Source organism: Fonsecaea multimorphosa (assembly GCF_000836435.1).
Source record: "Fonsecaea multimorphosa CBS 102226 unplaced genomic scaffold supercont1.37, whole genome shotgun sequence".
NCBI lineage: Eukaryota > Fungi > Ascomycota > Eurotiomycetes > Chaetothyriales > Herpotrichiellaceae > Fonsecaea > Fonsecaea multimorphosa.
The window spans coordinates 247892-260116 of NW_015971671.1; the positions used below are offsets into that span (position 1 = coordinate 247892).

The window sequence follows — 12225 nt, forward strand, 5'->3', positions numbered from 1 at the left end:
CGCCCGCCAACCTGTCTTGCCAGGTGATTGCGCGGCCTAGACACTCGGAATTGTAGAGTGGTCTCCAGTTCCTCTCATTATCTGATCTCTCCTTTTGCCACCTTGGATTGAGCTACGGCGAAAAAGGCTCGTCGACGACTAGTACTCACTGGTGCAAGGCATTTGCCAAGTCAATGGAGGTCTATATGACTTGGGATGCAGATGATTTGGTTTGAGCCGCAGCAAAAATCGCCATTCGGCTCGAATACGAAGTAAGAGACACCCTGAGAGCTTATTTCAATGCAGCATCAGATATACTAGCCAGGTAGGACTATGGCAAAATGACTAATATCTATGGAGTGAAGCCAGAGTCTAGAATGTGAAAATGCTTCCATGCAGGGCGCAACCAGCTACGGTACAGCCCTTTGGCGTTCGCCAACAATACCACAATGAACTGGTATATAGTCCTGCCGATCCTTCAGTACCAACGACGTCCCGTCTAGCCAGGGAATCACGATCCTCCGACCAAAGGAATCGCAAAATTTAACCCAGATACACCTGCAGGGTCAGCCGATCCTTAGCATAACGTTGTACCGCAGCAACCCCACTCTTGGAATAGGATCTTGGTTGACGTTGTCCGACACGCCTGCTCGTACAGCGCCGCTGCAAAAGAGCCAGTTCCCGGGGACCAATTTACCGGCTCGAGAGACCTGATATACCTTGGTGTGAAGCCGCCGTCTCCTTCTCGAAGATGCCGCAAGACCAACAACCTACCTGGATAGCTGCTACTTCAATGAATCAAACACGTCACTCTGACAACCAAGTTTCTCAGCACTATATGCCTTCACCGTGCCAAGTGATGGAAGGATTCTCCCACCTCTCGGTTAAAGATGGGAATCCGAACCCCACGCTAATTGACCGCCATGCATCCCAAACGTCGATTTCGAGCGTGCCTTCATTGGATTCCGAGTACGTCTCAGACAACAACTGGCAATCGTCCAGCAGTCTACAGATGCCTTGCCTTCAGGACGCGGCCTGGTGGTTCGAGCCTTTCGGAGACGTCCACGATCCCCCACCCGATGCAGACTTGTACCTTGGATCCGGAGAGTCATCGCAACTAGAATCTCCATTGGGCGCTCTAGGTGGCAGCGAACCTAGCAAGGACCAAGTTGACGCGAGGCTCGACCGCAGGAGAGAACGCAGGAGAGAACAAAACCGACAAGCGTAAGTTTGCCTAGAGGCACCCTGATTTTCCTGTCAGGCAGCTTATGGAATGCTGACCGGGCGAAACAGACAACGACGACATCGCGAACGACGACAATTGAATTACTGCCTCACACAGGGCAAGGTCGTCGAGCTACAGGCTGCCCTCGCCACAGCCCTCGAACAGCAGAAACTCGTCAAGCAGGAAAATAGTCACCTGCGAGGAAGGCTAGTTTCACTCGAAGCGGAAGTTGACTGCCTGCGGAGGAGTATGTCGCCGGCGACATTCGAGACCACAGGATTCGAGACGCCGTCCGAGTTCGAACTAGGCACATGACAGACGGGAAACAGATCAATCTCTGTATAATCTCCTTTCTCTTGGTATTACTACTTTATGATGATGACGACTCGGGCGAGGATATTTTGGTTTTCGGGACACATGGTTTGGGAATGTCTATGAGATCTAACGAGCAGAGTCGGCTCAGAAAAGTCTGGGATTTGCGGAGCTTGTTTTCCGGCGTCATCCATAGAGCCGGAAGGAGGAAACGTACTCTGTACAAGGACTGGGTACACGCACAGCCAAGGGAGTGGAGAGATAGTGGCGTGACCACCTACTATATGAGAAGGGCTTATTGTATTAACCCGCACTCGGCAATGCAATTAAGGCAATGAACGGGCCTTGCAAGGGTAACCGGGAAATTACGCATCATGATACTCGGAGACGTGCACATACATACTTATAAATACTTGTACTCGTACTTCTTTGTGGTTTAGGCCCAATTAGCACACTGCTACTTCCTCTGTCAGATACCTTCCAATACATACCAAGTATACTTGTAATAGTAGCTAGACGAGGGTTAGTCTGATCGCGGAGCGCAGCGAAACCGGAACAGGACAATATCCAAGATCTTCGTGAAGGGGATTGTCATCCGCAGATACAATAGGGAATAGCACTATGGATCAAGCATGATGACGACGCAATGCTGAGTCTTGGCCAACCTCTAAGGAAGGAAACTGTTCCCGCTTTGAATCCCATGTTTTGGGGAGCAGACTTTCTTTAAGGTGCCTTCACCTGCCTTCATTGCCCCTTCCCTCCGACGCATGTGTTGAAATGCGGCGCCCCCTCGTTTTCAGCCAAGCCCGTCCAAAACCAAACACTACTATACAACCTCTACCACTTTCTTCTTCTACTTCTTCTTCTTGGTTAAAACGCCCGTGACGTGCATCGAGGGCGAGTACTCGTCGTCCACAGAGATCTTGACCTCGGCCCAGCCGCCGTCGCGGGCCTGTGCGACCTGCAAGAGCGTGTCGACCGTGGAGCGGGTTAGACAGCAGCCGCCCATCAGCTGGCGCCAACCCATGAGCATGTACAGGCGCTGGGCCAGGCGGGCGGGCCAGTGGTGGGAGTTGAGGACGTGCTCGCAGACGACGAAGCGGCCGCCGGGCTTCAGCAGGCTGTACAGGTCGGCGACGGAGGCGGCCTGGTCGGGCACGCCGCAGAGGACGCGCACGCAGACGATCTCGTCAAAGAGCTGCAGATCCACCGCGCCGGTCTTGCCCGGCTGGACCAGAAGACCGGCCTTGATCAGCTGCGGGATCATGGCGTCCAGATCCGCCGTCGCGGCGAGGACGTGGTACTTGCCGCCCAAGCCGGCCTTGCCGGCCTTGTCCCTCAACTGCGCGTGCAGACTGACGCCCGGCTCGACGCCGTATATGGCCGTGATGTTCTCCGGGTGGGTGAAGCGCTTGAGCTGCTCGCCGGAGCCCGGGCCGACGTCGAGCACGAGCCCGCGGCACTGCGCGAGCAGGACTGAAATGTCTTGGGGGATATCGTCGGCGAACATGGGTCCGTATTTGAGCCAGAGCCGGGCAAACGCCTTTTCCTTGAAGGCGGAAAAGTCGCGCAGCGTGAGCAGTGGGTTGCTCAGGAGAGTAGTTGCGAAATCTAGACAAAAAAATGCGCGCCCCTCCCAAAAAAGGGGGGGGAGACGGTGGTGAGCAAATTTATCAAGTGTAAAGCACTTTTTTGACAAGTTCCTTCCTTTTTTTCCCTCCAACCCCTTGGGGCCTGTCCGTTGACCCTGTGTGCCTTTCCTGTCGTGTCCTGTCTCCAGACCCGTTTCCTGACCTTGGCCAGGACTATCTCATCCACGGATACATACATATTGACATGCACGGGTGCAACAACGTCGCACAGGGAAGGGATGAAGCACAGGGGACCAAGAAAAGGGAATCAACTTACAGAAAATGCTCACGCCCATGAAGAACGGCGGGAAAAGCATGCCCAGGATGTATTTGAGCATCGTCGGTGCCATCTCTGCCTTTTTAAGGAGCTCGCCCGGGGAGGGGGGAAGGAAGGCTTGGGAATAGTCTTGCGCTTCGGTTGTAAGTTTGATCTTGCTGTTGTCGATGTACTCGGTTATGTACCAACTATGCAGATTCCCGGCAGTGACGTTTTTTGGGGGTTTCCAGGGCGTGGTCCGTCGATCAACCCTTGTTTTCTCTTTCGCGGTCCGGAAACCCAGCTTTCTCAGTAGAGCAAATAGCAAAAAGAAGAAAAAGATACCAAGAAAAATGAGAATAGCGGGAAAGATGAATCAACTAGTGCCTTGTCCAGCAGCAAAGGCAAACTTGCTCTTCAAGATTCCCCCCCCTTTTCTTGGGCACTTTAATCCACGATTGAAGAAAACATGCTCATTGACTTTTTTGCGCGCGCGGAAACCCCCCCAAGATCGGACATGATTTACCGAAGGCGGAGATGCTTTGGGGGCCCCTCACCACCGAGGCATCTACATATACAAGTCTTAGCTTCATGGGCAATGGAAGATTAGATGATAATAAACTATGATCGATACGTTTTGACTTCCTAGCCGCTGGCAATCATCATGTCACATGTGGATCGTTAACAAAAATCGCAAGCCATATAGGGGGAAAGATCCCATCAGTCCCGTAAATAACCCCCAGTCAACCAGCTCAAGTATTACTATGCAACATTCTGTGCGCAGTACTCCACCGCTGAAGTTCCTATCCCGAGAACCCTTTATACCTGCTGCTTCTCTGCGTCGGCGTCGGCGTCGTCGTCCTTCTTCCTCCAGTGTTTCAATGGCAGCCGGTTCTTCAACTGCTTCTCCTTTTTCCGCTGCCCGTTGGTCAATGCCTTCTCGTACTGCTCGACGCAGGGCGCATAGAACAAGGTTCCTGAGACCGCGCCCTTCAGGGTCCCCAGAGCGACAATCAGCCAAAGCAGAACGACGGCGACGGAAAAGATGGTGCCGAGGATTTTGAAGAACTTGCTGGGGATTTCTTTGGCCAGGGTCGTGGTCGAGACGGCAAACACCCCGAGCGGGAAAGTGAACCCCCACCATCCCATGTTGAAGGGGAATCTGCTGCGGGTGATGCTGGCCACGGCGAAGAAGAGCCAGACGAGCCCGTAACCCCAGATGGCGAGGGCGATGACGATGGAGAAGCTGTAGATGGTCCTGCCGGCGTCGGGACCGAAGTTTTCCGTCTGCGGGAAGACCTTGGCGCAGACTTTGCCAAGTTGCATGAGCCCGAAGCTGCCCTGGCCCAGGGGACCCAGTGGAAGGAAGACCGAGACAATGACCTCACGCGGCGGCAGTCGGTGGATCGTCAGGCGGTGGAAATACATGACGAGCACGACCATGGCGAGAGGAAAGCCGGTGCCCCAGAGCACATACGAGACCACCACCGTCCAAACGGCGTGCTGCGGATTCGGAAGGTACTCTGCCACGATGCCGCCCGAAGCCGCGGCGACAATGGTTGCCACAATCGGCAAGAGCCAGACGGCCGTCATCTTGGAGAGCTCACTTTGGTGGAGGTGCATGATGACGAAGGGCAGCCACATGCAGGTCATGACGGCAATGACCACGTCAATCCACCACAATGTCCAGGCCAGGGTTGTTGCCCACACCCCCCAGTGTTCGACGCACACAAACACCACCATATTGACAATCGTCGCGAGACCCATGGGGAATGTGCCGACAAAGAGGGACTGGACGGGGTGTCGGATCATGGCCATGAACAGGCCGGGGAACATGGTGTACCGCAGAATCGATATGAACAGGAAGACGCAGAAGAGGCCGATGTTGAGACAGAAGATGATGACCGAAAGCCAGTACAGCCAGTCACCGTTGTAAGGAAGGTTGTGCAAGAGGATAGAGGCAATGCCGGTGCCCATGGTGGCTGCGAACCACGACGGGGTGAAGTTGAGCACCACTTTCCTCCATCCACGCTGGTTTTTGGCTGCGAACTTCTCCATCAGCTCGTCCTTGGCCGTCTGGTGCTCGCCATTCTGGCATTCGTGAGGGAACTCTTGTGAGCTATCCCGAGCGACCTGGCAGTTGGCGTATGTACCGGCGGGATCCATGTTTGTTTAACTGTAGGAGAGGTGCTGGATGCTTTGCGAAGGTCGACAAATTGGCTTCCTGGGAAAGGTATATGAGGTCGGAACAGCTTTGCAAAGGGAGCGAAAACGGGGCCCAAAGCGGCAAAAAGTTCGTGGAAATGCTTGGTTGACGTATGGACGTACGAGGATGAGTAAGGGAGAGCTGAACCAATGGTTGGAGATGTGAGTGGCAGACAGGCGAATGGCAGGCTACTTGAAGTTTTTCCCCCGGCGCTCACTGAGGTCTGCGAACAAATGAAAAGCGCTGGAGGTGTTGGGTGGCTTGAATAGTTCTGCCGCTCTCCCGGACCCCGGTCGAGGCTGAGGCCGGATCTGGCCAACACGTGACCGACTGCCGGGCTGGCTGCGCTGCCACCCTCGGCCTCAATAATGACAAAATGAGTAGCCCAGGATGTTCCATTTCCCTCATTCTCATAAGGAACTATTCCATCAACCGAGTTGGACCGGTGATGGGCAGATGGGATATGGAATCTTGGTCTCGGGGTTATGTACCGCCAGATCGACGAGGCTGTACGAGGCTGGGCGCCACTGCCCCGCAGTCCGCACTTCCGCTTCGGTGGAGGAGGGAAAAGGAGGTCTCACCGGTTCGGCCAACACCTCTTCAGACATTCCTCATCTCTTGGGTCGCTTCAACAAATAACCCTCTTTGTTTTTCCAGACCCGATTTTCCTTTTCCTACCATTTTGCACACGTTCTGGGTTGAGAAATGTTGGCCATGGGGGCCTCGCAGACCCAGAAGTAGACCAACACTGCTGCACTCCTCTCCCCAAACCGGATGTAGGCTTGCAGGCCATCGTCGATTTTGCGGTTCCAAGATGCCCCAATTGTCTCGTTTTCGCGACCTTGTCCAGCGAATATCAGCCAGAGTGACGCGTCCTCAGTGCGGCTCCCACCCCGGGCCGAGAGACGATGCGAGACTATTCTCCTCATCAGGCCAAAATGGGTCAATCAGCTGGACCAATCGGGTATCGCGTAGGACGACACCAATATCTCCTGCGCTGTTAACTGCGTGGACCGCTGTTGGCTGTACCATCTTCGCAGCTTCAGTCGTAACTTGGTCACCAGTAGTATACGCTGAGGCGCCCCCTGCACAGCCCAAGAGGTATATTCGCCTGGACGAGGTGAAACAACATGGCAGAAACTCGGAGCGGAAGTGGGTCATGAAGGGCACTCGCGTCTTTGACATTACGGATTGGATAGCAGCTCATCCTGGTGGTCCCGTCATTCTGCATGCCGTGGGCTCCTCAATCGATCCATATTGGAACATTTTCACCATCCATCAAAAGCAAGACGTGTATGATGTGCTCGAAGAATACTTCATTGGCGACATCGATCCGCGAGACCTTGTCGATGGTAAAGTCGCTGAGCTTGACGTCGAAGATCCCTTTGTGAATGATCCCACCCGAAACCCCCGGCTGCTGCAGCATACTCAAAAGCCTTGCAACGCCGAGGCACCAACCGACTCTCTCGAATCTTACATCACCCCGAATGACACCTTCTACGTGCGCAATCATTTGTGGGTTCCGGAATTGGACGAAAGGACCCACACCTTAACTGTTGAGCTCCTCGATGGTACCGAAAAGGAATACACCCTTGGCGACCTCAAAAGCAAGTTTGTACCTTTCACCATAACCGCGACCTTGCAATGTTCGGGAAACCGTCGGAAGCACATGACTGCTGGAGCAAGACCTGCCCTCGGCCTTCAGTGGGACGTAGGCGCCATCTCCAACGCACAATGGACCGGTGTTCGTTTGAGAGACATTCTCCGTGACGTAGGATTTCCTGTCGATGACTGCGAGTCGGAGGAGGCTAAGCACGTCCAATTTGTCGCCGCTGAAGCATACGGCGCTTCAATCCCCATTGAAAAGGCTCTCGATCCCAGAGGGGATGTCATGCTCGCATATGAAATGAATGGCAAGCCCCTGCCGCCTGACCACGGCTACCCACTGCGAGTGCTAGTGCCAGGTAACACCGCTGCGAGAAGTGTCAAATGGATCGAGAAGATCGTCCTTGCAGAAGAAGAGAGTCACTCGCAGTGGCAACGGCGAGACTACAAGTGTTTTGGTCCCAATCAGACCGCCAAGGATGTGGACTGGTCGTCTGCGCCCGCTATCCAGGAAACGCCTGTGCAAAGCGCCATCACTTCGATAACGGACGTATCCGGAAGCTCTCCTCATGGTCGAAAGTCATTGCAGAGATACGGCTTGGATGAAGATGCCGTTCAGGTCAAGGGATACGCATTCAGTGGTGGAGGGAGAGAGATTGTTCGAGTTGACATCAGCGCGGATGGCGGGAAAACCTGGCAACAGGCGCTTCTCCTCCCGGATGAATCCAAAGGCCACAAATCATGGTCATGGAAGCAGTGGGAGTTTGTGGTGCCCAAACGCCTCGCTGGAAAGCAATTCGCTGTCAAAGCCGTCGACGAGACCTATAATTCTCAACCAGAATCATACGAGGCTCAGTTCAACTTTCGCGGTAATCTCACTACCGCATGGCACAAGGTTGAATACCCCCGTAACAGCGATGGGCCCTCGAGATAAAACTGGAGTTTGTCCATTATCTGCGAAACTCGCCGGACCCAGACGGCCAGCATCAATTCGGTGATTTGGACTGAGATCCGAGGGCAAAGGGTCTCCTGGTCATGGCTCTGCGGACACCATCCGATTCAACCCGGCGACTGCGCTTGCGTTTGAAGTATGATCTCAACAAGCTTCAGGGCTTTCTCTTCCTCAGTCCTGCGAGCCATCAATTGAAGGCCCACGGGAGCTCCATGAAATGCGAAGTTATCATCTGACACAGATGTTAGCGTGCGAAGTTGGACCTGGAACCGAAGGAGACATGCATGAATCATTCACAGATTCATCTTCTCTGCTGAGTGGGACAAAGACACTGGGCTTTGGGTCCAGACGACTGTCAATGAATCCGGCCGGAAACGAGACGGCGGTGAAGTCGAGTACGTTTACTATGGCACTGTATCCTGTAATTGTAATTAGCGTTTGATATTGTTATGCCTTCCTGGCTCACCGTAATATGTCATTTTGTTCTTGCAGCAAGCAGCATCCGCACAAACGGGCATGATCACTCCGTCCACTGGGAGCCTGCTCGAGGTACTTTGGCCAGTGGACTTCCAATACCTCTGATATTCTGTCTGATACGATTCTAGCGATTTCAGAAGGGCGAGATACTCCGACAGGGTTAATGGTTCAGTGGGTTGGTGGAAATACCAATCCCTTAGAAGAGGAACGGGAGGCTCCCCGCTTGCTTTGATGTGTTGCCTGGTTGCCTGTGCGCCATCAGCGCCGATTATCTTGAAGTATGTCTCTACTGGTGCTGCATGAGATGGAGGTTTCCATTCAATAACCTGATAGTTGGCTCGCCTCAAGGACTGAACAGTTGATACTAGAGCTCGCCGAACCGGCGGCTGAGGCTGGATGTGGCCATCGCACACTAGCACCGCAAAAGTTGGGCGCCTCTGCGTTACCTCTCTGACTTTTGCTTCTCTCCAAGGCATGTCAATCCAGGTAGGGTCTTCTTCAAACGCGGTAGACCCAAGTGATAGCTTTGCGACGTATTGCAGCAAGTTGAAGTCCCAGGCCATCATGGCGATGGTTGAATTCCTAGAAGGCAGGCTCGTCTCGCTGGAGGCGACTCCAAGGGTTGGAAGGCGACCAGAAGAAACCTTGAGGCTAAACAGATTGTTAAACGCAGCGGGAATACGTGCTGAGCCTGCAAATTCAGTGGCCCAGCCGAGGGGGGAGCCTTTCATGGCCAGCAACGCTCCCTCACCTGTTAGTAGTTAGAGTCAAAGTCTCCGCCCGTGTTCACTTTCGTCAAGCATACCTCCTGCCGCACCACCACTGGACAAAAGTGGTGAATAGGGGCTACTGGTATGGCCGTGTATATTGTTCACTGTTTCTGCTAGCATCATGCTCTGAGGCATATTCGTCTTACAAAAGGGAATTGCGCCCAGCGCCCGCATATGCCGGACAATCAGTGATTCAGTCATGTCCGTCTCCTTAGGCCCGAGCCAGGAAATAAAGCCGGCGGCTGTCTCTGTGCCAGCAACACGGAAACGGTCCATGAAGCTGACCGGCAAGCCATGTAGTGGGCCTTTCAGACCGCCTGTCTCACGACGATACTGGTCCAGCTCGCGTGCACCATTGACAGCGGCCTCGAATAGCACTTCTGTAAGGCAGTTTGTAAATTGATGACAAAGAGCAGCCCTGTGACAGTAAGCACGGACAACATCCTCGCAGCTCCAGATGCCGGCGTGAATGTGGGCCAAAATGTCCATTGGGGGAGTTTCAGTGATGGCAGTTTCATCCGCCGATAGGTATTGGGCTGGCAGATCAATGGCCGCTGAGTTATCATCTTCCAGGGGGATTTGATCAGGAGGCACGTGCCATTCGGACGGAATCGCTTTCATCACGGCCGCCTTTTTGGCGGCTGCCCGATTCTCCCAAGCAACAAATGGCATCGTGAAGAAATCTCAATGCCTGCGATTGAATAGTTGGAACTGGAAATTCAAATCATTGAGAATGGTACCCGTCACTGAGGCTGTTAATGAGGTTGGATCGGAGCTGATAATACACAGAATCATCCATGTGAGTTGTGATCGGGCCCAGGGCTCAGTCGGATAAGAGATACCGAATGCAGCGTCTGATGTCGGGAGAACAGGGGTGGAGAGGTACCTAGCTCGCTAGATGGTTAGATTGGGAACCGCATGGGAGGAGAACTGGCCGAATTCGTCGAGTCGTTGAGGAGGCTGGACGTCGAGGGGCTTGGGGGTTTGGGTGTGGAAGTGCTGGAGTTGATGTCATGCAGGAAACCGCCGTTCAAGCTCGACCGCAAAAAGATTGTTGCGAGCTGGTCAGCGTCACTGCGAAAAGAGAAAGCGAAGCCGTGATGATCACAGAACGTTGGTACTCCTCTTTGCCCTCTTTGCCCTCTTTACTGGGCCATGTCTTGGACGTCGTCGAGATGCCGATGCCCGAAACTGGAGTGCGGCCTTTCGTTTTTCCCGCTTGCCGCTAATTGGCGCGAGCGACGTCATTTTCTTCAGGAACCGCATCGAAGGTCACGCTACGCTAATCGGGATGCAAACCGACTTCCGGGTGTCAGCCAACGTCGTCGAGGAGGAACATGATCATGAACCTGAACCGGAGGCTCCCGTGCGCGCCGTTGTACTAGAATGAAAAATATATCTCACATCAAGTCGAGGACTTGTAGGATTGACGAGACTTCCAAACCCTAAGTTTTACTATCCATCCCAGAGGCTAGAAGTCATCGAAAGACCTTGCCATGTTCTTCATCGTCCCTGAACGCAAGGGTTCAAACCCACCTGCTAGTCCGGCTTCGGACAACCCGGCGGCATCTCCGCCACAGAGAAAGCGCCAGCGTTTGTCTCCCGAACCAGAAGAGATATCGGGCTACTATCCCAAGCGTACGCCAAAGGCATGCGATCGATGCAGGCTCAAAAAAGCCCGCTGTCAATGGAACGCTGGGAAGATATGTGACAAATGCAAACGGGATGGAGTCATTTGCACGACCAACCGAGAATCGAAAAGAGAACCCAAACCACCGAATGCGGCATATGTCCAACTTGTCGAGTCTCAGAGAGACTGTCTTCTGCGGGCCGTCAGTAAGATAGTCGAAGGAGGATTGTCAAACGATCCGGCAGCGATGGCGAAAATGCTGCAGGAATTGGGCATTAGCGTTCAAGATCTCAAGAGAGCGCCTCGGGAGGGTGTTGTCGATGATCCTACGACGAATTTAGACGACGCCGACATATATGAGAATGCAGCCGAGATACAGGCGCTTCTGGATGATTGGACTTCGGAAAACACAGATATCCAAAAGCACAGCTGTTTATCGACGTTGGTGTCTCGCAACTTTGGAACATCTCCGTCTTATTTCGACTCACCACTTCACACCGAATACCAGTCTGGCGCGACCCAGACGGTATCGTACACAGCCGCGGATGCGACATCCACACTGGATGCGACGTTCCTGCCATCACTTGGAACTGATGATTGGCTTGCATTTGACGGCTGCGCTGATAATTGGTCATTACCGTTCTCAGAATCGCGCATAGACGGGGTCAAGAGCTCCGTCGGTGCAGGATGAATTCTGCCGAGACAAGTTGAGAAAGTGTCGCCTTGGTAGAGCTGCGAAAACAGGCTGCGTCTGGCGCAGCAGGAGAATTCAACATCCAAGTTGATGAAGTCGTTGAGCCAAATATGATGCCGATTAGACGACCGAGGGGCAGTGGATCACCAGCGCGACTCTCTTTCTTCTCTCGAAGTTGCAGTTCGCCAGGTCAACCGGCGTTGAGTTCTCAATACTTTCTGACAAGGGAGAGGAGTGACATGCGCCGAGATGTGGGTGGGATTCACAGTGCAAGGCTCGGAACCCCTCTACTTGGGCGCGTGTGCTATGTATAATAGTTCATGTCTACAGATACCAAGAGCGAGTCATTGGTTATTGGTCTAATAAACAGGGAACGAGCCCTCTTGCAATGTATGGAGCACGAGCACGGCTATAGTGATAGCAGCAGGTGTTACAAAGTGATATGCTTACCTCAGAGGTGACCATTCGTTGTGACAAGGCCACGGCGT

General features: G+C 53.5%; 6 protein-coding genes across 6 annotated transcripts; 3 read left to right on the plus strand and 3 right to left on the minus strand.

Annotated features, from left to right (window-relative positions):
- Positions 1-730: 730 nt before the first annotated feature.
- On the plus strand, positions 731-1519 carry Z520_11317 (uncharacterized protein; the record flags this gene model as incomplete). Its single annotated transcript, XM_016781806.1, has 2 exons — positions 731-1203; positions 1273-1519. The coding sequence occupies 2 exons, from the start codon at positions 731-733 to the stop codon at positions 1517-1519; spliced, it is 720 nt and encodes a 239-aa protein (XP_016627167.1).
- An 850-nt stretch (positions 1520-2369) lies between these two features.
- Positions 2370-3497, minus strand: Z520_11318 (uncharacterized protein; the record flags this gene model as incomplete). The annotated part of the gene is made up of 2 exons (XM_016781807.1): positions 2370-3127; positions 3425-3497. 2 exons carry the CDS (start codon positions 3495-3497, stop codon positions 2370-2372), a joined length of 831 nt encoding a protein of 276 aa, XP_016627168.1.
- Positions 3498-4222: 725 nt separating this feature from the next.
- On the minus strand, positions 4223-5569 carry Z520_11319 (uncharacterized protein; the record flags this gene model as incomplete). Its single annotated transcript, XM_016781808.1, has 1 exon — positions 4223-5569. The coding sequence occupies one exon, from the start codon at positions 5567-5569 to the stop codon at positions 4223-4225; it is 1347 nt and encodes a 448-aa protein (XP_016627169.1).
- Positions 5570-6423: 854 nt separating this feature from the next.
- On the plus strand, positions 6424-8148 carry Z520_11320 (uncharacterized protein; the record flags this gene model as incomplete). Its single annotated transcript, XM_016781809.1, has 1 exon — positions 6424-8148. The coding sequence occupies one exon, from the start codon at positions 6424-6426 to the stop codon at positions 8146-8148; it is 1725 nt and encodes a 574-aa protein (XP_016627170.1).
- A 125-nt stretch (positions 8149-8273) lies between these two features.
- On the minus strand, positions 8274-10085 carry Z520_11321 (uncharacterized protein; the record flags this gene model as incomplete). The annotated part of the gene is made up of 4 exons (XM_016781810.1): positions 8274-8398; positions 8430-8585; positions 8633-9394; positions 9449-10085. 4 exons carry the CDS (start codon positions 10083-10085, stop codon positions 8274-8276), a joined length of 1680 nt encoding a protein of 559 aa, XP_016627171.1.
- An 824-nt stretch (positions 10086-10909) lies between these two features.
- On the plus strand, positions 10910-11734 carry Z520_11322 (uncharacterized protein; the record flags this gene model as incomplete). The annotated part of the gene is made up of 1 exon (XM_016781811.1): positions 10910-11734. The coding sequence occupies one exon, from the start codon at positions 10910-10912 to the stop codon at positions 11732-11734; it is 825 nt and encodes a 274-aa protein (XP_016627172.1).
- Between the last annotated feature and the right edge of the window lie 491 nt (positions 11735-12225).